The following is a 23,247-nucleotide window of genomic DNA, read 5'->3' as shown; positions in this document are numbered from 1 at the left end:
GATGTTTGGTCATTTTAATCAATTATGTTTTAATTCCAATTGTTTTGTTAACTTCCTTGGGCATGCTCTTTAGAATTGCTGGGGGAGAGCACATGTAATTCCTGGTCCTGATTTTTCACAAGTCATCTCAAAACAGGCAACAGTTTGCAGCAACAGATTTGGTGCAACTTGGTCTCTGGCTGGAAAGCACAGAAAGCAGCAAGCTTGCTGAAGCTCAGCAGGTCTTAGGGTTGCCAACTCCAAGTTCAGAAATACCTGGAGATTTTAATGGTGGAGTTTAGGAGTGTGAGCTTTAGGGAGGGGAGGGACCTCAGTAAGGTATAGTGCCATACGGGTCCACCTTCCAACGCAGCCATTTTCTCTAGTGGAATAAATGTTTTAAATAGATTATTATTTAATTTTTATCTATGTAGTCTGGAGATCAGTTGTAATTCCAGGGGGGTCTCCAGCCCCCACCTGGAGTTTGGCAACCCCAGCAGGTCTGGGTCTGGTTAGTGTCTGTTTGGCAGACCTCCTGTGGATCCTATGCCTGCTGCTTTGAGATCCTTGACAGAAGAAAGGAGGAATATACATGCAAACAAATAAAGTTTACTCTGCTTAAAATGTTGCTGATGTTGGCCCTTCTGTCCTGAGGAGGTGAAGCTTGCAATATTGCTGTGCTAACAGAGTTGGCTGATGCAGATTGAAATAAAAACAGCTTCTTGTATGTGTTTTTTTAAAATCAGGTTCCACGGGTTGAATGAAAGGATCTCTGTTGAAAGTTTTGAAAAGCAAGTGGAATTTCTCTTCCAGCTGATTCAAAATTCTGATATTGACCTGTCTCCAGAACCTCATGTGAATTTTCACGAACTGTAAGAACAAGAAAGTGGGAAAGCTTGTGGATATCGTTAGGGACTGAAAATATTCAAAGAAGCCGTGTTCCACGTTGCTGTCTGTTCTGGAACTGAGTTATGAGGAACGACGACTTGCATACAGATTTAACGAAACAGCACTGCACTGCAGGCAGTTATGAGAGACACTAAAAACTAAAAGTAGAACAAATAATTTCAGACCAAAATAAAAGCAATAAGCTCCATGCTATGTTGCACCTTGCAGCCACTGCTGCCCTGAGAATCTTAGTGCTCACCAGGCAGAACAGTAAAGTGTGCAAAATAAAGACCCTTAAGCTGTTCTCTTAAGAAGGGGGAAACAATTCTCCATGAAGCTGGTCTTCCAAAACCTACAGGAGCTGTTTCGTGTTGTGCTGAGGGCAACAGGTACTTGGCTGGATGTGGTGTTTTTGTTTTCCAGTCGTCTACAATTACAGCAAACCAGATTTCACTCCTGCCAAGCACATATTTTCTGGTTGTTATGCTTGCAGTGATTTCATTTCTTGAGTTATGGTGCCTCTTTATAGCTAAATAATAAGTGGGTTAAAACACTTCAAAATTTGGTAGGAATATTTCTGCCATATTCTCCCCCTCCCCCCCAAAAAAGCTCTAGTAGCTTCACAACTAGGCTTGTGTTAAATTCATATAAAATATCGGTGGGGTGGAGAGATTTAAAGTGCAGCATTAGCAGGTAGGAGGGGAGTGTTGAACTATTCCCCTGTGCACATTTTCATCCCCTTAATTTCTCCTACCTAAAGGGTTACTTCTGATACTTTCTTCCAGAAGAAAAATAGCTGCTGTAAGCAGTATGGGGAGGAAAATCAGAGAGGGATAGATTATTTATTTCTACCTGCTCATGCTGCACTTGCTGTCTGCCCTGTGTAAATTAAGTGATAACCCACTTCTTACACACAGGCTGAAATCCTAGGGATACTTTCCTAGGTGTAAGCCCTGATGAATAAGACGGGGCTTACTTCTGAGTAGACCTATTTAGGACTGCTCCCATAGATTTGCTGATCCATTTTGGTCTGGTGTAGACTTCAGTCATTCTGACCAGGATTTTTACAAGTGAGTTGTCTTAAACAATTATTTCCAGGAAACTCCCTCCACCCACCCCCCATTTTGTCTTTTCCAAAAACCTTCCTGTTCTATGATATCTTGAGCTAGCTAGGAACCCAGCAGCTCCTAATCTAAAGCAGTATTTTAAGAAGAAAAAACACCTTGACTGTGCAAAAATAATTTTACTAATTTCTGCTTGTGTTGGTTAATGAAGGTGCTAGTTTGCCATTTTTATGCTTGAAACAGGTGTTTTTATTGCTGTTGCTTTAGAATCTGGTGGGAGTCATGTTGCTGGAATGTCAGACATGTAAACTGCAGTATTTGAGAGAGACTGAATTCCCGGGATTTATTTTTTTCCCCTTATTCACCAGATTGGTTTATACTGAGAGCCTTCTTCCCAGGCGGTCCATCTTCTCTCTATTCTTCCTTTAAGAGGGTTGTTTTCTGAACGCACTGAATGTTTTCTGAATACACCATTAGTGCTCTCTTCCTTCAGTGGAAGAACACTTGAGTAAGGGGGAAATATTATATCCACGTTGAATTTGATCGCTTGTTTAAGCCAGGGAGCTATGTCTTTGCTGCTGCTGTGTGCCATTCAGCTGTGCCTCTTCCCTTTACAGCCACCAGGGGACATGCTGCAATAGGCATTCCTCAAAGTATTGTTTTTTCAGTTTTCTGTTTGCTGAACCTTGTCAAAAGAAGCTTGATTAAATAATTGCCAAGACAGGGAAACTGCACTTTGCGAGGGAGGTAATGCATATATTTGAATATATCCTTTCCTGCTTTGTTCCTCAGGGGTGTTCAGATGTCATTTTGGGGGGCTTGAATTATCCACTGCGATATAAAAACACTCTTCCCTAGTATTCCTGGCATAAATAATGGTTTAATTAATGTCCTGGAGCACCAGGACATTAGGATAACTATGGATGATTACGCTGTGATTCTTAGGGTCTGTTTTACATCAATCCACATGCATTTGCACTGTGTCTTTTATGTGGATGTGAAAAGTGATAACTAATAGGTCTTTTGTATTAATGAAATAAAAAGGAGGTTCTGATTGTGCTGAATACATGGTCTGTAATCACTGTGGAACTGTTCTGAGATCTGTGATCTGAGGTTTCATAAGAGCTGAAGGGAAAAATTTCCATCAAAACAAAACTTCCCTGGAAATAAACAGGATGAACCCACTATTTTCCACCCAGCTCTGTCTTCCACCCCCATCCTATATTTCTTCCTGTTGACTAAAAATCCATGTTGATTCACTTCCTGGTACTCCCACAAACTTTTAATGGGTCAGCCTTGAAAACAAAAGGCTCAAATAAAATTGTGCTGTGCTGTTTCTGAAGGCTACTACTTGGGGCAGTTGAGAATTGACACCATGATTGAATACCATGTGAATTATTTATTTGTATAGCTTTATCAAATCAGAATAGCAGCTTCCCTTCCCTATACCCTTTTTCATCGACACACTCAGGACTCCAGAGAGCCTCCAGGGAGGCATCAGAAGAGAGAGGGGCAGGCGCAGCAGCACCTTCTGCAAGTCTTCACGTGTAGGGCAGGCTGGAAGGAGCAGCGCTCTGTCCTGCAGCTGTTCAGGGGAGCTGGGGGAAGGCACGCGCTGGTCTGTGAGCTAGATTGCAGGAGAGGGAAGCTGTTGGAGGGAAGTAGTATAAATATGTTTCACAGAAGAAAGATTCAGAAGCCTCACCCTTCAATACTTAGAACTTATTAAACTCCATAGAAGACGTGAACACATGAAGCTGCCTTATACTGAATCAGACCCTTGGTCCATCAAAGTCAGTATTGTCTACTCAGACCGGCAGCAGCAGCTCTCCAGGGTCTCAGGCAGAGGTCTTGCACATCACCTATTTGCCTAGTCTCTTTAACTGGAGATGCCGGGGATTGAACCTGGGACCTTCTGCATGCCAAGCAGATGCTCTACCACTGAGCCACGGCCCCTCCCCCTTCTATAAGTGATTTTAATTCTGAGGATTTTATAATACTATCAACATTCTATGCTGAATAGGCATATAGCTGCCCTGAGCCTAGCTTTGGCTGGGGATTGAGGGTGGGGTAGAAGTTTAAGGAAATAAATAAATAAAAATGGTTTTATTTTTCCACTGAGAAAATTAGCTGAGTATTGGGGGGGGGGTGATTTGTGAAGTCCTACCTACTACTTTTCCCACGTGTTTTATTCCCTACCTCTTCATAGCTCTTGTTCTCAGATATGCTGCTGTTTTGGGTTTGTGGTTTCTTTGTTTTAATATGATGATGGGGTTCTTTGCTGTGTGATCCTAACCGGTTATTTGAACATGATGACATTACAGCACCACATGACCAGTCCACCTTGGCTACATGAAGATGGGGGTTACCACACTTTGTATTCCCAGCGATGTATTAAGAGTTTGAAAATGTTATAAAAAACATCGCTTCAAAAGGGTTTTTGGGTACCACGGCTTATAAATGGTTGGAAGACGTCTTCACAGCTAAAGGGCCCAAACAAAGTGCGAACAGTATTTTTTATAACGTTTTCAAACTCTTAATACATCGGTGGGAATACACAGAAAGTGCGAACAGTACTTTTTATAACATTTTCAAACTCTTAATACATCGCTGGGAATACAAGTGCGGTAACAGTCGATGTCAACAAGGGTAAACAATGTCCTCCCATTTTCTTCGTTTTGAATGGGTGGGGTGGAGATGCAACATGTCTTAGTGCACTGCAGTTTCATTGGATACTGTGCATCCATTATCACTACATTACTTCCACTGGGATATGCATTCAGATACACATCCCTAGTGCTATTTCCCCCCAACTAATCAACTAGGTATGACTGGATTAGTAATAGGTAGTGATGATGAACTGCCTGCTTTGGCAAAAGGCATAATTCCTTTTCTCTCTAGCATTTCCCTTCCTGTTTAAAGTGTTGCAGCTTCTTGCAAAAAGGGTGCAAAACATATGGGGGTGGGGGTGTTTCAACGGGGGCCCAAAACTGTCCGTACAGTGGGTACCTCCCCTTATTTTGCCTCATAATTATGACAGAACCTCTAAGGGTTATGGAGAGATCTATCCGTGTGGGCAAGAGGAACTTAGGGCTACAAACAGCAGTGCGCAGATTTCCCCCCCCCCCCCCCCGCAAAAAAAGTGGCCTTACAATGATATCGGGGCTGGGAGGGAGCAATTTGGAATTTCCTGATTCCGTGCAGTGACTCCACACACACACTCAGTCCACACAAGAACATTTCAGTCTGTTACCAATGAAACAATTGATTCTCAGGCCCTGAGTGTGGTGACTTCACAGAGTGTATTCCAGTGGAGCAAGCAAATTGATGTTGCGTTCTCTTTTTAATTTTGGTTGCAGCCTAATACTGTGGCATGATTAGTCGTGCGATGGCTCAGTGGGCGATGCTGCTAACTTTCATAGGGCTGAGAGGCTGATTATTGTTGTGCAAAACAAGTTCTTTCCTGATGTAACAGAACTAGAAGAGTGTGTCAAGTTAAAAAGGATATCTGTACTCCTACATCCTTGAAAGTCGGACATGGATGACAGGTTCATCTGACATACTGCCACTGCTACTGTTTGTTCGACTCGTTACTCTTTGGCTCTTTGACTCCTTTTAGTTCTGACAGTAAATACGCTTGCAGGTTGTCCTGATCAGGTTTGCTTTTTGATAGCGAGGTACTGCTCTTTGATCGAATGAAAAGAATCTGGGCATCTGTCTGCGAAATTATTGGGAATGAAAGGATTGCAGTGCCAGGAAGAAAGGCAGGGGGGAAAGGAAATGGGGCAATGCTTTTATCATCTGTTCTGCCAGATAGTTGTTGTTCATCAGATGAATTTCACAGAGGAAGGGGAAATGTGTGCGTTTGGCTAACAGGGTGATACAGCTCCCAACTACTATGCACCTTTAGGCTCTCTTTTTCTAATGTAGTACTAGGATTGTGCACATTTCTGTGACAGAGTGAGTCAAAACTGTTACACAGCCAGTAGGAATTATCAGGGTTTCCATACCCCAGTTGGGATGTGCCTTAAACGCTTTACTGCACAAGAGCTGGAATTTTATACTTGCCTTGGTCTCCTTAGCCAAGTTGGTTTTTCTGTAGAGAAACAGTGTTCAAGTCCACCTTATAATATATGAGGTCACACTCTTGATATACCTACATTCCCATGCACCTTGTCCTTCATCCTATTCTTCCAAACCTATCGGTTTGCATATTTTATAATATGTTATCGTGGAGACAAGTTCAAAGAAGTCTCCTTCCTCATGCACCTCTAAGGTAGTATAGTTTATATCATGTGCTCTGTTTGACTTAGCATTTTCAGCAATTGTGGGGGGGGCAGCATTCTGTCTATTTAAGGGCAGGTCCAGATGGTAGCTGCTCAAGCAACAGGTGTCTTTTCATAGGGATGCCCCAATAATGGAAGTCAGCTGCGAACCAATTGAAAATTGATGAAAGTTGTGCAGCCTAAGCCTCTTACATGCATTTCCATTTGTCCCTTTTTACCATATGGATGGATGGAAGACCAGCGTACACTAGCTAAAGCCTCTGGGATGCGTGGACTATGGGAATCAATGCATCCAACCTTCAAAATAAGCAGTGTGCTGATATCAAATTAAATGCAATACTGTGGTATTTTAAACATGCTATCTGCCTTCAACATCTTTCCTTCCCACCTGCCCTCTTTTAAATAATCATTCCATCTTCCATTTGCTTGAAGCATTGTGGTGACATTTTGATTATCTGTGAAAATGTCCAAAGACCAACAATATCTGCCTCAACAAGCATCCAGACTTCTCTCCACACGCTTATTTCCCTCTGAGTTACTGAATGCCACTGTAGTAATCCTACAAATAAGGTCTTAAGGATTCCACAGTGGTCTTTTTCTTACACTTGAGAGCACTGGTGGTCTGGGCTTATGTGTGTGCAGGCATTGCATCTGGACTATACCACTTCAGACTGCTGGTGAGTAGGTCATCATACGACTGGCTGCACCTCCACAGGAGAGGCAGTGTGATGTAGTGGTTAAGAGCGGTGGTTTGGAGCGGTGGACTCTGATCTGGAGAACCGGGTTTGATTCCCCACTCCTCCACATGAGCGGCGGAGGCTAATCTGGTGAACCAGGTTGGTTTCCCCACTCATACACATGAAGCCAGCTGGGTGACCTTGGGCTAGTCACAGCTCTCTTAGAGCTCTCTCAGCCCCACTGACCTCACAGGATGTCTGTTGTAGGGAAGGAAAGGTGATTGTAAGCCGGTTTGATTCTTCCTTAAATGGTAGAGAAAGTCAGCATAAAAAAGACAACTCTTCTTCTTCACACTTTACAAAAAAAGTCAGAGTGATGTAGGGAGTTAATGTGTAAGACGAGGACAGAAGAGACCTTTTCAAATCCACACTCGGCCATGAAGTTCACTGGGTGACCTTCAGCCAGTTGCTCTCTCTCACACATGCTCTCTCTCCCCCTCCCTGACCTGTATGTCACATGGTTGTTGTAAGAACAAAATGGAGGGAACCTCGTCTGTCACCCTGAGCTCCTTGAAGAACGGGCAGGAGACCAAAGTGATTGATGACCCAATCTCTGTGCTGAAAACAGGAAGGAGCCCAGGACTATGCATGGATTGATTTTCTCCCACTGTTGAGTAACTGCATCTTCTATGAAAGGTTCACAGATCTTTTTCCATTTTGGGAAGGCTCCCACTCCGCTCACCCTGGAATGCCTCGATTCCTCCTTTTCCTGCCTTGCCATTTTGTTAAAATAATCCTGTTTCTGTAGCTCCACATTAGATGGAAAGGCTAAAACTGAAAAGGAGGATTTCTGTGTTGGCAAACTAGATTGACATCTCTACTCTTGGACAGTGGGTTGTTTGCTTGTCATACCCTTGCTGTAATTGCTGCTCTTGCAGCGCTGATTATAAAGTTGTGTAATTGACTAAGTTAAGTGTATAGCAGCCCTGTTAGGCAAGTGTAGCATGCAGAAGGCACTGCAGATCGTCTCAGACAAGGTCAAATGCCTTTTCTGCACTTTCAAAAGCTATTTTGCCAACTTCTATTTTAAGGCCTTGGTTTATTCGGCACCCATGACTACCCAAAGCTGACTATCATCTCATAAGATTCCAAGTACTAGGTGTTGATGCCAAGAACTGGGTGTTTACCAGGGGCAGCTGGTGCCCCAAAGAAATGGAAATACTACTTATCCCAGGCAGCCATTCATCTCACTTTTCCTCCTCTCTGCTCCCCGCCTCCAAATTGTTCCAACCCATATCAGCTTTGTCCATTCCCATCAGTCAGGATAGTTAAATATACCCTCCATGTTCAGAAGGAGTCTATCTTCGAACATCAGATGCTGAAGGCAAACAACAGGGAAATATTGTTGCCCTCTTACCTGACTCGTAAGCATCCCAGAGGTATTTGACTTGCTGTTGTTAGAAACTGAATGATGGACTAGTTTTGCCAATAGCCCTTTGGAGGAGGTATAGGTTGCCAAGGACACTGCAAAAGAACTCCAATCGTTTCGGTTGTATTTGCCTCACCAGCAAAAGGAGAAGCATTCTGTTTTGAACACGTGTTCTGATGGAAAATTTGGGTCCATGATAGAAATCTCTAAATTATGAGCACATATGTATCATCTTTTGAGCATTAGCATCTCTCTTAGTCTAATACTTTCTCTTCATATATCGTGTTTGCTCTCCTTATCTTCCACTTCTAAGGCAATAGGCTCATTCTTAGAGAGTAAACTTGTGTTAGACATACCATAAGACTGGTACTCTAATCAGTCAGCACATAATAAAACCAGCCCACAAACCAGTGTCCTTTCTGTATTTCACAAGTCTGACAGCACTATTAAAGCAAAAAGTCAAAGGTTGGTATGTAGATTGAGATAAATTATTGGAAGAAAGATGTCTGTGCTTGTGGGGGGGGTCTGTGTCCCCAAACGCTATGAAGCTTTTCATGCTGCTCTGTCTGCCCAGTGACTCTGGCTCCACCCCATAACCTCCACCAATATTTTCTAATAATGCCATTCATGCACATCTGCATTGATCTGGTGAGGGCTGGCTCACCAAATGATTATTTCAGGTTATTTCAGAAGCCCCAAATGATTTATTTCAGGTTTTGGCAGCTGGCTTTCTTGACTTCACTTTGCTCTTTATCCTTGGCCTATTTGAGAGTGTGTTGAGGCTGTTTCACAGGCAGGTGCTGGGACAGCTTTTCCTCTCTTCAGCTCTGCCCCTGCCTCCCTGTCCTGCAGACTTCGTTGGCCACCCAGGCCTTAGCTGCCCCGTTCAATGGTAGTAAGTGGTCTTCCTGGAAAACAAAGTTTTGCTAGCTAGTTGGTGTTCTCAGAAATTCTGCAGCATGAACATTTTTCATTTTAACAATTGCACAATGTGACATATTTGTGGCATTGCTGGGCAGGGGACTTCAGCTTGGTTTCCGGTTGTAGCTGTTTCCCGGGACATGAGAGTCTGCAGATAGCATGAGCTCAGCGTGGTGGGGAAGGGAGTGCCATGATGTCGCATTCACCAAGATCCCACCTCTTTGACTGATTTAGGAACAGCGGCAACCTGCGCAAAAGGAAATGGTATCAAGCAGGAAGGAAAATGACCACATCAAGGGGAGGGAAAATGATGGATTTACTGATTGCTCGGCTGCTCAACCCTAGAACAGAGTAGTATGATGGGCAACAGAAAGCAGGGCAACTTAGCTGTGGAGCCTTTCTTGTCATGGTGCATCATTATTTTTAATTCAGTTCAACTCATCATCATTGAGGGACTCATAATTAAGCACACCATGTAATTCAGAATGCTTTAACTTAAGTCAAAATCTTAAACATCTTCCTATGACACCAAAGTTTATCCCTTCAGGGGTTTTTTTAGATGATTACTTCTACCAAACTTTCTCCTCCCTTTCCTTTCTATCTACAGAGTAGTGTAAGAGAGATGCATCCCAGAATCAGAGGCCAACCTGCCACCTTACTATAGATAAAACCTCCTGGCAGTACAAAAAGGTGATGTGTGTGTGTGTGTGTGGTACTGAATTAGTCCACAAACACTTAAACCACAACAGCACCATAAGTCCTTTGATATCATTACAGACAACTTCTCTTGAAGTCTCCCAGTGACTTTATTATCAAACCCAGACAGCCATTAGTGTTGTCTGATACCATTTATGGATCTTCAGGGTTGATGTCTGGACTGGCTCCTTTCCAGTTCAAAAATCCATGAATAGTAGTTTTTGAGCCAAGGTTTTCTTCCAAATCTTTAGCAGTTATTATCTTATCCTTCTCCACTGCATACTGATTAATTCACTGTAACCGAGAGCAGGATGATAATGTCTTCAAGACTGCACCAGCAATTGGGGCAATTAAGCAGAAGCAAACTGGTGCATACTCAAGCAAAATGCTCCATGATCCAAGATGGAAGGAGGGGCAATTTCATTCATGAGATCAAAACTGAGAGGACCAATTAAGACTGATCACTTTCCAAGTCTGTGGATGGTGACCTCACTGATAAGCATATGAATACACATATTCTTTTCTCTTCACTCTATGTTTTGTGAAAGCCACGCTTTCTCAATTAATATAATGAAAGGTGATGTTTACATTATAAAAGGAGAAAGATACAGCAAAAGTTAGCCTTGAAACCAAAACCTGTAGTAATAAAACTGAGTTCAGCATGAAAGCTCTTCTTTACCTTCCTCCCAGTCATGGGATGGGGGGGGGGGGATAAATGCCACCACCATCCATGTTATGTTTTTAAACATGCAGGTTGAACAGAAAAACAGCCCATCTCTGACTTTCTCCCAAGTCTCAGTACTCTGGCTATTAATGTGTAAGATAGAAACATTGGAAAAGGGGGGGGGGGAACTGCAAAGATTAGCCCATTTTGCCTCTCAGAATAGCTTTGCTGAGCAGTCCCTGATCATATTCAGAGTGCAGTAGAAACCCCATAGCCCCTTGGGTCAGTTAAAAGGAAAATGTTTATTCAGTATTGAAAGCAGGATAAAGGAAATGGAGGGTATAGGGCTGAGCACTGATTTAGAAGAGAAGGCAATTGTTATGCAAATCCTGCTAAAAGACAAATTCACCAAGAAAGATTAAACCCATCTAACAGGTGCTTCTCTATGTTTTTACTGAGGTCTCTCTCTCTCTTTGGGGTCCTCTTCCAGAAATCCAGAGCACTGCTCATGACTGAACACAAAGGAAACTCTTTAGGTTTACCTTCCTACGGTTTCCTGCCAGGTAAAATTCCTGCCTGATGACTTCATCTGTAAGATATGGGGGGGTTAGCCCCTGAATTAATAGTCAGTGCTGATGGGTATTTGTTTTAAAGCCTAGTCAATCTCTGGCATCCTGCAGTGCTCCCAGGCCAGCTGTCCAAATCTCTAATTTATTTTATTTTTAATTTTATTCAATGTACTTGACTTTGTTGCCCTAGCCAAACTCAGTTCAGGTTGCATATATACCACATAAACACACAGATGGAGGAAAGGATGGATGAATTGTCTTTAAATCACCTCCGCCCTCCCCACCCCCCACAACCCTACTCTCTTCAACTCCAATTCCATTCATCCTGTTAAAGTTGATAAGAAAAAATGTGAGTGCTTAGATTTTTATTTGACAGGTGGCTTCTTTGTCACTAAATGAACAGCTGCACAGGAATTTGTGACTTCATAAAACACAGGATATGAGAATATTTTTATCTGGGTTGTCCCAAAAATCCCAGCAAAGAAGGGAAACTAGCTTAATCACAGGTCATTTGACATTCTCAATTGCATCCTGTGAAGCATGTGCCTAGTATGAGAGCAAACTGCGTTGTGTTTTTAGATTGTAAAGACGGGGAGCTGAAATCTGTTGTTTCAGATAATAAGAATCACTCTGCAGTCCCTGCATGAGAAGAAGAGTTAGTTTTTATACCCCGCTTTTCTCTACCTTAAGGAGCTCAAACTGGTTTACAATTGCCTTCCCTTCCCCTCCCCACAACAGACACCTTGTGAGGTAAGTGGGGCTGAGAGACTTCTGAAAGAACTGTGACTAGCCCAAGGTCACACAGCAGGCTTTATGTGGAGGATTAGAGTCTGCCACTCTTAACCACTACATCTTGCTGGCTCTCACAGGCTCATAGCTATGTGAGGCTCATAGCTATGTTAGGGCCAAAATTGAGTCGATGCCCAGAAGATAGCTGTACTTCTGGCCAAAACCACATGCCAAGGTAGGGCTAGAGAGGAAAGTCACATGAAAGTTAGGTTAGCCAAATTAAAACCAAAGACAGCTGTTGAAAGCCTAAAAAGAAGCACAATAAGAAGAAATGAAAGGTCCATTCAAAGCCATACCCCCATATGGCCATAGCCCTTAGATTGCTCTTAGACCACTACTAAAGACAGCAGGTAACCAGTGGAACAAATCAGTCAGACTGGTTGACTACTCAGACAGACAATGGCCAAGGTTAATAGTGGCAGCTGGGGGGGGATGCAAGATGTTGGACCCTCCTTGGAGCTCAAAACCAAGCATATTCACAGAAGAGATGTAAAAATAGCTTAGCCTTAGAAGATACTCTGGAATACTGATGATAGCCTTAGTTGTTTGCCTTTGGGTCCAAAGGATCCAGAATCTGACAAAGCTCCTTCAGGAACCCCTACCAGTCTGTCTTTGTACAGTATTGATCCCTGCAACATTAATTCATTGTCTAAATCTTGGCAAAATCGATGTTCTGGAGTGGGGAAACCACAACATTACTTACATATGCTGACTGAGAAGAATATATAGATTCTGCTTTTCTTTACATACCTTTTCAAGAAAACAAATATGAAAACTGATGGGGAAAGTTTTCAAATGCTCTAACGTTTGGATCCTTTAATAATGTTTGTTTCTAGGAACTTGCTGATGAACTGGTTTTCTGTTTAGATCCAGAAGCTGACTTAAACATGGCAACATTTCTCTACATTGTTTCCTGAAAAGCCAAAGTCCTTGACTTCTGTGCTTAGTTTGCCGGTAAGATCTAGCCATGATGCTACTGTGTGTGTGTGTGGGGGGGGGGTAGAAGAAGTACGTGCTCGAACTATGACACACTGTGCCAGATATTCGCACAGAGTTATCAATGCCCAAGAAGTCTTGTTAATTAAAAACTTAGGGTGAGCTCTACTCAGAAAAAGGTGTTTGAAAAACCTGGCTTTTCACCTGGCTCTGGCTTGGGTAAGTCACTCAGGATACATTGTCAGAAAGACATAAGATACAATTAGGACACATTCATACATGTACCGTAAAATGGTAAGAACTCTGTTCACTTCATCTTCAAGACTATTGTAAATTAAGCCCCGGTTCAATCAAGGACACTTAGCTTTCCTTTGCAGTAATTTCAGACTATAGTACATAATCACAGATGTGTGATTTGCTCTGAAATAGCAGCAGTTCAGCAGGAAAGAACTTCACTTCCCTACTATCTGAACTGCCAAGCTATTGATGCAGACAGTCCAGAAATGAAGTATTTTATTGTAATCACTGCTGCAATGGGCTAGTGCTGTTTGAAAATGTAACATGCAAATACATTCAATAATAGAATATTTAGTGCTGGCAGGCTGGGGAAGGGAAGGAATACTTCTTTCTAGGGGAGATTTCATGTACCATCTCCCTTCTGTTAACTGGTATGCCATGGTCCCTTGATATCCTGAAAAAGCAATCTGAATTCATTTGTGTAAAGCCAAAGTTGATACGGGATAAACACTCCTGAATCCAGACCCTGGTTGTGTAAGCAAGTTCCTAAGAGGTATTTCACTTCTTTTTGACAAATTGTTGTTTTAATCTTTTCATTATAGCCATTATCCATACGCTTTACCCCCTTTATATGTAGTTCCATTTTGAACACATGCCCAGTGGCCTTTCTGAAGCACTTTAGGGCATGCACAACTATATTGTGAAGGGGAGAAAGTGTAAAGAAAAGCAACCTTGCTCTTCTTCTGATCACCAAACTTTGGTTCAGGCTGCGGCCTTCTATGTCTTCAATGTCTTGATATCAGACTAGGAGCTGATGACCAGCTCTCTCTCACAAACCATTCCCGTGGGAAACCATTTCCATTTCCCATGGGAAGCCACTTCACTTTGGGGGGAAAGGTGTGGAGACCGGAGGCATTGCCACCTCCACTTCAAAGCACCTCCATTTCAAAGCCTTCCTATTGTAAATCAGCTATCTGTTCTCTTGGTGACAATCCTGTTAGAAGCCTGACATCTCAAAAGCTTGAAGGAGCCCAGATGTTTTGTATTGCTGCAGAGATGCAGATACATCTGTAACTTCAAAAGGCCTAGAGGTGTCATGCCAAATATCTTAGAAGTTTATTGCATCCCCAACATCTCATTGGGCGGAATGGCCATCACCCAATTAGATGGGAGAGATAAATATGAACTCTGTTCTAATCAAAATCATGAAGCTTGGGAGGGGGACATGCTGGTCATGTCTCCAAGCGATCATCATCTTTTGGCAACCAGGAAGGACTGACGCTCTGCGTGTTAGGACCAAAACCTGGTTCTTGGTAACTATAAATCAACTAAAACCTTGCATTTGTTACTCTCTTGGAAACTTTGCCTATTTTGCCTGAAACTTAAAGAACTACTGTGAAGTTAGAGATTGCTAAGATTTCTTGTTTTTTATGCTATCTGCCTCACAAATAATTTCCTTTCTGTAACGAGCACATTTTATTAAATAAACTTATAGACTTTATATTGAAGTCTGAGAAACCTTTTTTTTGGGTCTCAGGGCTAAATCCAAGTGCCTGAGTGTGTGTGTGTGTGAGAAACCACCTACCCTAGTGTTTTGTGGCAATAAGCCTCCCCTGGCAGAAGCTCTACTCTGCAGGGACGGTTTTTGCTTGTTTTGACTTTTGGGAAACTGGCTGGGGAAGAGTAGCTCTCAGCTCATCCCTGGGAAAGCCAGCCTTTTGGAATTGAGAGCTGGTGGCGAAATACCTGTACTACGCTCAAAGGGGGAATCCTGGGGCACAGTAAGGAATTTGGGTTTCCTTAGGGAAACATTTGGTGACTTTGAACTACAGAGGAATCGGCCTGCTGGAGAGCAGACAGAGTCTCCTTGACAAGGTAGCAGAGTCTATCCGCATTGTGCTTTAGGGAGAGTCCTGAAGCCCAGTGGGGAGTTTGGCAACTTTTGACCCAAGGAGGTACCGGTTTTGCTGGAGGGCAAGCCGGACCTCCTTGACATGGTGGCAGCGTGCGTGATCTGAATTGGGACCCTGAAAGGTTTCCTTAAATCAATTTCGTGCTGAGGTAGCAGCGTGGGACCTCCTTGACAGAAAGTCCAAGAACTTGAGGGTTCTTTCTGTGCAAATTATGCTTGTGGCACCAGGGGCTGGTTGGCAGAGTCCCCAGTTTGATACATGTAATGAAGGAAGCTGGAAAGAGAAGGGGGCATTAAATGGGCAGTAGCCCTTAGAAATATCAATAGCACTTTGACCACCCAAATGATGGAGCCTGCAGCCTGGTACAATTTTCTACAACCTGGTTGGCCACTATGTGAACAGACTGCTGGATTTGATGGGCCTTGGTGTGATCCAGCATAGCTTTTCTTATGCTCTTAAATCTTAGAAAGAAAAAGTAAACTCAAATGCTATGTATTGACTATGATGTCAATTGGATTCCTCCAAGGGTACAAACTGATTGTAAAAATAATGGCAGTTTTCAGCTAGTCTAGAACTAGGATCGTTTCATGTGTCTTTTTAGTTAAAATACAGCAATAGCAGTTATTAAAATTGGCTTTGCCAGAAACATAATGTGGGACTTTGAGCAAGTTCCTTCACATTAATGTCTCCTGTCAAGGAAATGTAACCAAAACTATCTCATGCAACAAAGGTTGCCTGAGATCTGTATATGAAAGAGGCTGTGCAACCAAAATATAGTGTCTCTTGAAATACAAGAGCAGCAAGGTGATACGTATTTTGATGCACTTCTTTTAGCAACCGTAATATCTTCTTCTTGTTCAAATAACACAAAACGTGGCTTGCAGCACTAACATCATTTTAAAAAAACAGTAAAATTAATAAAACTAGTGAGTCAGCAAAAGCTAAATATAATCATTTGTGATTACTGTGTGTGTGTGTGTGTGTAAAGTGCCGTCAAGTCGCAGCCAATTTATGGCAACCCCTTTTGGGGTTTTCATGGCAAGAGACTAACAGAGGTGGTTTGCCAGTGCCTTCCTCTGCACAGCAACCCTGGACTTGCTTGGTGGTCTCCCATCCAAATACTAACCAAGGCTGACACTGCTTAGCTTCTGAGATCTGATGAGATCAGGCTAGCCTGGGCCATCCAGGTCAGGGCTGTGATTGCTGTAAGTAAAGGTAAAGGTCCCCTGTGCAAGCACCGGGTCATTCTTGACCCATGGGTGATGTCACATCCTGACATTTTCTAGGCAGACTTTGTTTACGGGGTGGTTTGCCAGTGCCTTCCCCAGTCATCTTCCCTTTGTGTGTGTGTAAAGTGCCGTCAAGTCGCAGCCAACGTATGGCGACTCCTTTTGGGGGTTTTCATGGCAAGAGACTAACAGAGGTGGTTTGCCAGTGCCTTCCTCTGCACAGCAACCCAGGTATTCCTTGGTGGTCTCCCATCCAAATACTAACCAGGGCTGACCCTGCTTAGCTTCTGAGATCTGACGAGATCAGGCTAGCCTGGGCCATCCAGGTCAGGGCCATCTTCCCTTTACCCCCAGGTAAAGGGAAGTTAGATACAGTTAAAGGGAAGTTAAATACAGTTAAATACACACATGTATTTAACTGCCTGCCTATGCTTTGGGAAATTAAGGAGGTCGACTACAAGCATCACATGCCTTTCTCTCCCTTGCTTAGTTTGAAAGAGTCCCGATTTAAATGATGATGGTAAACAAGAATCTACCTGTACATCATTGCATAATGTGCCTGATATCTCAGTTATACCCGTGCTGTTAAGCATGCCAATCTAGAGTGCACAAACAGTTGAGGATGCAGTTCAAACTAGATAGCAGGTGTCCTGATACGCTTTTTTCCCTACCAGCATCACATTCAAATTAGCCTAAAGCCTGGCTGACGTATGCAACAGACTAACATGGTGAAGGACGCTGCACTGTTCCGAACAAGAGGGGGGGGGGACACCATTTCTGAATACTCCCCTGGTTTTGTTTTTATATCCCTGAAAGTAGAAGAAATAGTACACCTGGGGACAAAGTGCATCTTTCCCTGCTCAGGTAGTTTCTGCTCTCACACAGGTGTTTTGTGGTGCCTCATTTGCAGTTATCCAGTCTATTCTGCAACCTGGCAGAACTAACATTGCCTCGCTCTCCAAACAGCCTGACTCCCTTTTCAGCCCGCTGCTCTGCAGAACCACCCCTCCGCGCAGCAGCAGCGACTGCCCAGGGACGCGAGGGGTTTTGCAAACCCCAAAAACATGTAATTTCGCAGAGAGCACATGATTGGCTCCTTCCCTGACGCCCGCCCTCCTCCGGGCCAAGAGGACGAAGGCCGCACTGCAAAGCCCGCCTCCCCGCCCTCCCGCGATTGGCTAGAACCGCCACCAGCCCTCCCCTCCCGCTCGGAACTGTCACGTCACCGCGGAGAAGCCAGTCGGCGGAGAGCAGGGTGGGGCACGGCGCGCCGCTATTGGACGACGGCGGTGTCAAACCTCCAAGCGAGGGAGGAGGCGATATCCTGCGCGCCTCTGACTCGCTCCGCTGGCGGCAGCGGCGTCTTGTGGCTCATCCAAATGCAACATCGCCGCGGCTGCGAGCGGTGGAAGGGCGCGGGGCTGGCTCCCGTCGGAAGAGCAGCCGGGGAGCCGGGGGCGGAAGGCGGCAGCAGCAGCAGCAGCAGCAGCCGCCGCTGAGCGCAGGTCGGTTCTCCCAGCAGCTCGTGTGGGGACTGAGACGGATGGATGGATGTCGCCTGCCACAGGGTGGAGGTTGCTGCCTTCCAAGAGGGTCTTTAAAGGGGCTTATGCCTGCTGGCGGGAATGGGCAGGGTGGAACTGCTTGGTGCAATTTAACTCTTTGGCTTTCCTTCTTCTTCTTCTCTCTCTCCTCCCTCCCTCCCCAGGGGCTTCTGTTCTGGGTTGAGGCTCCACAAGGGTGATGGGAGAAAGGAAGGCTGCCTCGTGGGGCAATTGCCGTGGGATGGGGATGTTGGCTGAGAAGGGAGATCCCACTAGGCGCAGTGGTTCCCAACCTTTTTTTTGACCAGGGACCACTAGGACTTTTTTGTTCGGTGCCGGGACCTTGAACCACGGTTCAAAATAAAAATGAAAATTTTAATCATAACTGTTAGCTAAACATTAAACTTAGAATAATATTTGAATATATTTTTATAATAAAGAACTTTTAATTGAAAATATTAATTTATTATGGGTTTATAATTTAGTTCTCGCGGACCCCTGGTTGGGAAGCAGTGCACTAGGGAATGCTGCTGTGCTCTGGTGGCTGCCTTCTCACACCTTGTTTTCTAAAAAGCCTTTTGCCCTTTTGGTGAGGTTGTAGGTAAATAGTTGTGCCGCAGTGGGATGGAGTTTGAGTCGGTCTGTAGGGGCTTCTTGTGTTAAAATGGGTTAGATTAATAGTATTGGTTAGTGGAAAGAGCACAGATAGTTAGCTGTTGGGTCTCGCTAGATTAGTCGGATGCGAACCATCTGCAGTGCGGAAGAGACAGGATCGTGACCATAGCTCCTTAGCCAACTGATTTTAAGATTAGGGTCTACTGGTGAGGATGGAGGAGGGCTGGCCAGGATGTACTCAGGTGCAGGTGAAAATATATTGAAAAGAGGGGGGCTGTGGGATGTAACATGCAGTGGGAAGGGGTAAAGTTTGTAAGCAGCTTGTGAAATTGGGAGAATTACTCAGAGCCCTGAAATGTATCCTTAGCAACCTGTGTAGCATACCATTTGATGATGCTACAAGAGCTGCTGTCTTACTCATAAGTTGACAAGGAACTTTGAATGCTAGAATTTATCTGGCTTACTTTGGAGACTAAGGATCAGTATCTGGTGCTTCCTTTTTGTGAGTTAATTTTCAAAGTAAAGTAATCTGTTGTATGCATCTCTAAATTGTTTCGTTTGGCTAATTAAAGTCCCTGAGTAAAACTATTTGAAAAGTATTTCAAAGGGTTGAGTTACTGTACTCAAAGTGACTTTGGTTTTGAAGTCTGTGAACTCAGGTAACTTGGGACCTCACAGGCTGTTACTGCCAAGTGTTGTACGGGGTGTATGGCATATGTGACAAGTAACCTATCTGTAAGGTGTCCATGTATCATTCCAGAGAGCACTTTCAAACAGCCCAAATAATGCACTTTCGATCCACTCACTGCACCTTAACGATCTTTGCAAGTGGATTTTGCCAGTTCACACAGTAAAATCCACCTTCAAAGTGGATTGAAAGTGCATTATTTGGGTTGTGTGAAAGTGCCCAAAGCTGTGTAAAACATACTACTCTGATGATGTATGTGGGCCTTTGAGATAATAAAATGAACATAAATTCAAATGCAGTAGCACTTTAGAGACCAACATTTTGGGGTATAAGCTTTTGAGAGTCAAATATCTCCATCAGATATAAGTTCCAGCTTGTATCTGACGTTTAAACCCAAAAATATCTTGCTGGTCTCTAAGGTGCTCCTTGGCTTATATCTAGCTGTTCTACTACAGACTAACATGGCTACCCTCCGAAACTGAAATGAACCTGACTCTCTCTTTCCAAAAGTAACAAAATCCTTCCACGTTCCACAGGAATAGCAGTGCCAAGTTAGAGGCTTGAACCTGAAGTATAAATCTTAAAACCTCAAACTTGGCAAGTAGGCACAGCCTCTGTGGGTGTTTCTTCAACACAGATGAAAAAGCCGGGCTGCGCACTGCAAGGACTTCATATGTAAATACAACAACAGTTCACTAATATCTCTTCTTATCTGCCCTAGATGATAAACATAAGCGATTAGATTGAAAGCATCATGCACACAGCAGAGGGCAGTAGTGCATATACACTAACACATTCATGCGCACACACACATTCTCCCCACCCCCCTTCCACTCCATATGTGTAGAAAAGAAACTGAAGTTTCTGGCTTTCAAATCCAGAAATATGAGTGTCCCTCCTGACAGAGAAATAGCTCTGAAGGTATGAAATGTTGGCCTGACTGAGCCAATGCAACTGCAGACAATGAGCATGGTTTCAAGGGTGCTCGTTGTTTACAATTGCATTGGCTCACCAGCAGTGAACATAGATGTTTGTCCTGTGCATACAACACATTTGTGCTTTATGTCCTGTGACAATTGTGCATGAAGAACTCAAGTGGGGGGTATCTAACATCAGGAAGGGAAACTGGGTAGGAACAGAGGAAATGTAAGGGCCTCTTCCTTTGCAGCTGTGTTTTATATTGTGGCTATACGTGTGGAGCTTAAAAGGAAGGAGAGCTAATTCCACCAGCATAGACAAGAACAGTAAAGCTATTGATATATATGTATGACAACATGGGAAGGAGAGACCTTGTGAATGAAAGAGCTGTTCTGTACTTACCTAATAGTTATATCATGTGTTTCCCCTCCCCATTTTTTTAAAGGTGAGAGCAGAGTGATTCCTGAAACGTCAGCCGAAGAATTTTTCAGTCTAGCACGGGATAAGCTCACAGAGTAAGCCTCTCTGGGGACTTCTGTTGCTTTAAATAAGAACCTTCATTGCCACATGATGCAAGGTGAGAGATTTCCTTTCTGAGAGAGAGGTTGGCTGTGTTCAAAGCTCTTGGGAAGCCAGACTGTCTTGCAAGGAGTATGATGAGCTGCTGGAGAAGGTGAGAAGACCAGCGACAAGACGTTAACCAAACCCCTCTTAATTGCCTGGAATCCTGTGAAAGTAGAGCTTTCCTTCTGGAGGAAAGGACCTGAGGACTCAAAGTTTTGTTTTTCAAGTCTCTTACCCTCCAAAGTAGATAAAGCAGCAACTGGCTAGGAAACTGAATTCAAAGCTTTATCTTTTCTTTTTAAAGCTAGGATCCAAATTTGTCTCAGACTGTTTTTAAAGATTCCGATTTACATTGTGCCTTTCTGGGGGAAAATAATCTCTCTTCCATCTTCTCTAAAGAACTGTTGAACTATTTATTCCTTGCAGTTGCTGCTGTTAAAAGAAACATAACCAAACAAACCTGGACCTGAAACCAGGAGGACACAGATCTGGAAAGATGATGCTACTGGAAGTTATGACCCAAAGAAGTTAATAATCTGGCCAATTTGTGGATTGTGTGTGAAGGATCCCTGCCTAAGGGAGAACTGTAGGCAAGGTGAACCAGTGTGTATTAGATCTTGTCAGAATCTGCTGCAGTTCCTCTGCTGGCTCTGTGGCTGGCATCTCCGATTCTGGATTGTGCTTGATGGGTTTTTTTGCTAAGGGAGCAGACCTTGGAGCTAAAGACAGAACTGTGGGTTTGGGGGGGTTGGTATTTATATGCCAAAACACATATTGGCTGAACCCCCAAGCAAAAAAAATTTTTCTTTAGCAATTGTCTTCTGTCGTACATCAAAACTTTGGGGGAGTCCTCCGTAATCTTGCAACATGACATCCAAGCAGGAACAAAAAGAAGCTCATCACGCCAATGGAGTCGTGCTGCCCATTGTTTCTGGGACGATAGACTGTCTCTCCAGCCCTGACAAAGAGCATCTAGTTGAGTCTTCAGAGTTTTTGGGACCTGAAGAAGTCGGAGTGGAGGTAGTGGTGATAGAATCTCGAGCCAACGCCAGAGGGGTACGCGAGGAGGATGCCTTGCTGGAAAATGGCAGTCAGACCACTGAGAGTGACGATACCAGCACGGACCGGGGTCCAGTACCAAGCTCTCCTCTCAAAGAGACATCCTTTTCCATTGGGTTGCAAGTCCTCTTTCCTTTCCTGCTGGCAGGGTTTGGGACGGTAGCTGCTGGGATGGTGCTGGACATGGTGCAGGTAAGACTATGGCATGGGCTCATTGTATACTGTTTCTGGATGTGTAAATTTGTATCCTTTGCTGTTGGTGGCTTTAAGTCCTATAAAAGCTTGCTGCCCCCAGGCCTGGTTGGCGATGGACTTAGTCTGGGATAAGCATAAGTGAGTCACTGCGTTGTATGTCCAGTTGCTTGAGGTTCCCCTCGCTAGCCAGTAGCATATGCTGGAGCAAGAACAGAATTACCTATGCTGTTGTAGAATGAATGACATTTCTGCTATTAGCAGCGTCTTACTGGGGCTGTTTCTGAATTCTACTATCAAACAGACCGAGATCCATCTCTGTATGCTGCTAGCACAGAAAACTGTAAAACCCTGTTTCTGCGACCAGCATAAATTCCTACTCACAGCTGGAGAGGCAGGCATGCTACTGTTCTCCTAAAAAGCCTAAACCCTAGGGAGTATGTACTTAAATTTGGGATTTTATTTTGAATTTTTCATGGGGAGCGTGACTTGTTTGCTATTTCAAGAATAGAAATGATTTCTAAATTCCCACCCTGGCATTGGTGATAATACCTACATGTTTGCGGAGCTACCAATTGAAGAATGACTCAAAGTGCTGCAGTAAAACTCTGAAGCCAGCGCTTGTAAATTGGCCAAGGCTGGTGACATCAGTGCTGACAAGCTGGAGCAACTGCTGTGCAGCTACAAGACCGCTTTAGCTGAAGACTGAAAAGATGTGCCTGCACCCCCTATAATTTGGCCTTCCCTAAACTCGGCCTTCCCTTTTCTGTGAAACTGGAAGTGCAGAATTACCACTGGAGATTTCCAACTGATCTAACATGAAACACCAGCTGCTGTATGAAACTTGCCCCTCAAATGACATTTCTTCAGTTGCTTTGGATTATAGTTTCGCTGACCTCTAGCCCAAAGTCCAGCTAGCTGTTACATTGTTCTAAAGGCCAAGGCCTTGGCTAGCGTGGTGTAGTGGTTAAGAGCGGTGGTTTGGAGCGGTGGACTGTGATCTGGAGAACCAGGTTTGATTCCCCACTTCTCCACATGAGTGGCGGAGGCTAATCTGGTGAACTGGATTTGTTTCCCCACTCCTACACATGAAGCCAGCTGGATGACCTTGGGGCAGTCACAGCTCTCAGAGTTCTCTCAGCCCCACCTACCTCACAAGGTACCTGTTGTGGGAGGGGAAGGGAAGGTGATTGTAAGCTGGTTTGAGTCTCCTTAAGTGATAGAGAAAGCTGGCATATAAAAACCAACTCTTCTTCTTTATGGACTCATCTGTCTCATTTAAGCAGGCCAGGTAGCGCTTGAGATAAGATGTCTTACAAATTCCAAATTATGGTTGCCTTCAGACCTGACTAAGTGGCATAGTGGTTGCTTGAGCCTGATTTTTAAACTT

At 43.9% G+C, this 23,247-nt stretch overlaps 2 protein-coding genes across 2 annotated transcripts in view; both read left to right on the top strand.

Annotated features, from left to right (window-relative positions):
- PM20D1 (peptidase M20 domain containing 1) overlaps window positions 1–884 on the top strand; it is a 28,170-nt gene extending 27,286 nt beyond the window's left edge. Inside the window, exon 13 of the mRNA XM_056844832.1 lies at window positions 726–884. Within this exon, the coding sequence (XP_056700810.1) occupies window positions 726–855 (130 nt within the window). The 3' untranslated portion in view covers window positions 856–884. The remainder of the gene's footprint in view (window positions 1–725) is intronic.
- Window positions 885–21,282: 20,398 nt separating this feature from the next.
- Window positions 21,283–23,247, top strand: part of SLC41A1 (solute carrier family 41 member 1) — a 31,981-nt gene continuing 30,016 nt past the window's right edge. Inside the window, exon 1 of the mRNA XM_056867727.1 lies at window positions 21,283–21,857. Coding sequence (XP_056723705.1) covers window positions 21,474–21,857 — 384 coding nt within the window. The 5' untranslated portion in view covers window positions 21,283–21,473. The remainder of the gene's footprint in view (window positions 21,858–23,247) is intronic.

Source organism: Euleptes europaea, chromosome 2, assembly GCF_029931775.1.
Source record: "Euleptes europaea isolate rEulEur1 chromosome 2, rEulEur1.hap1, whole genome shotgun sequence".
NCBI lineage: Eukaryota > Metazoa > Chordata > Lepidosauria > Squamata > Sphaerodactylidae > Euleptes > Euleptes europaea.
This window is presented reverse-complemented; position numbering and strand designations above follow the sequence as displayed.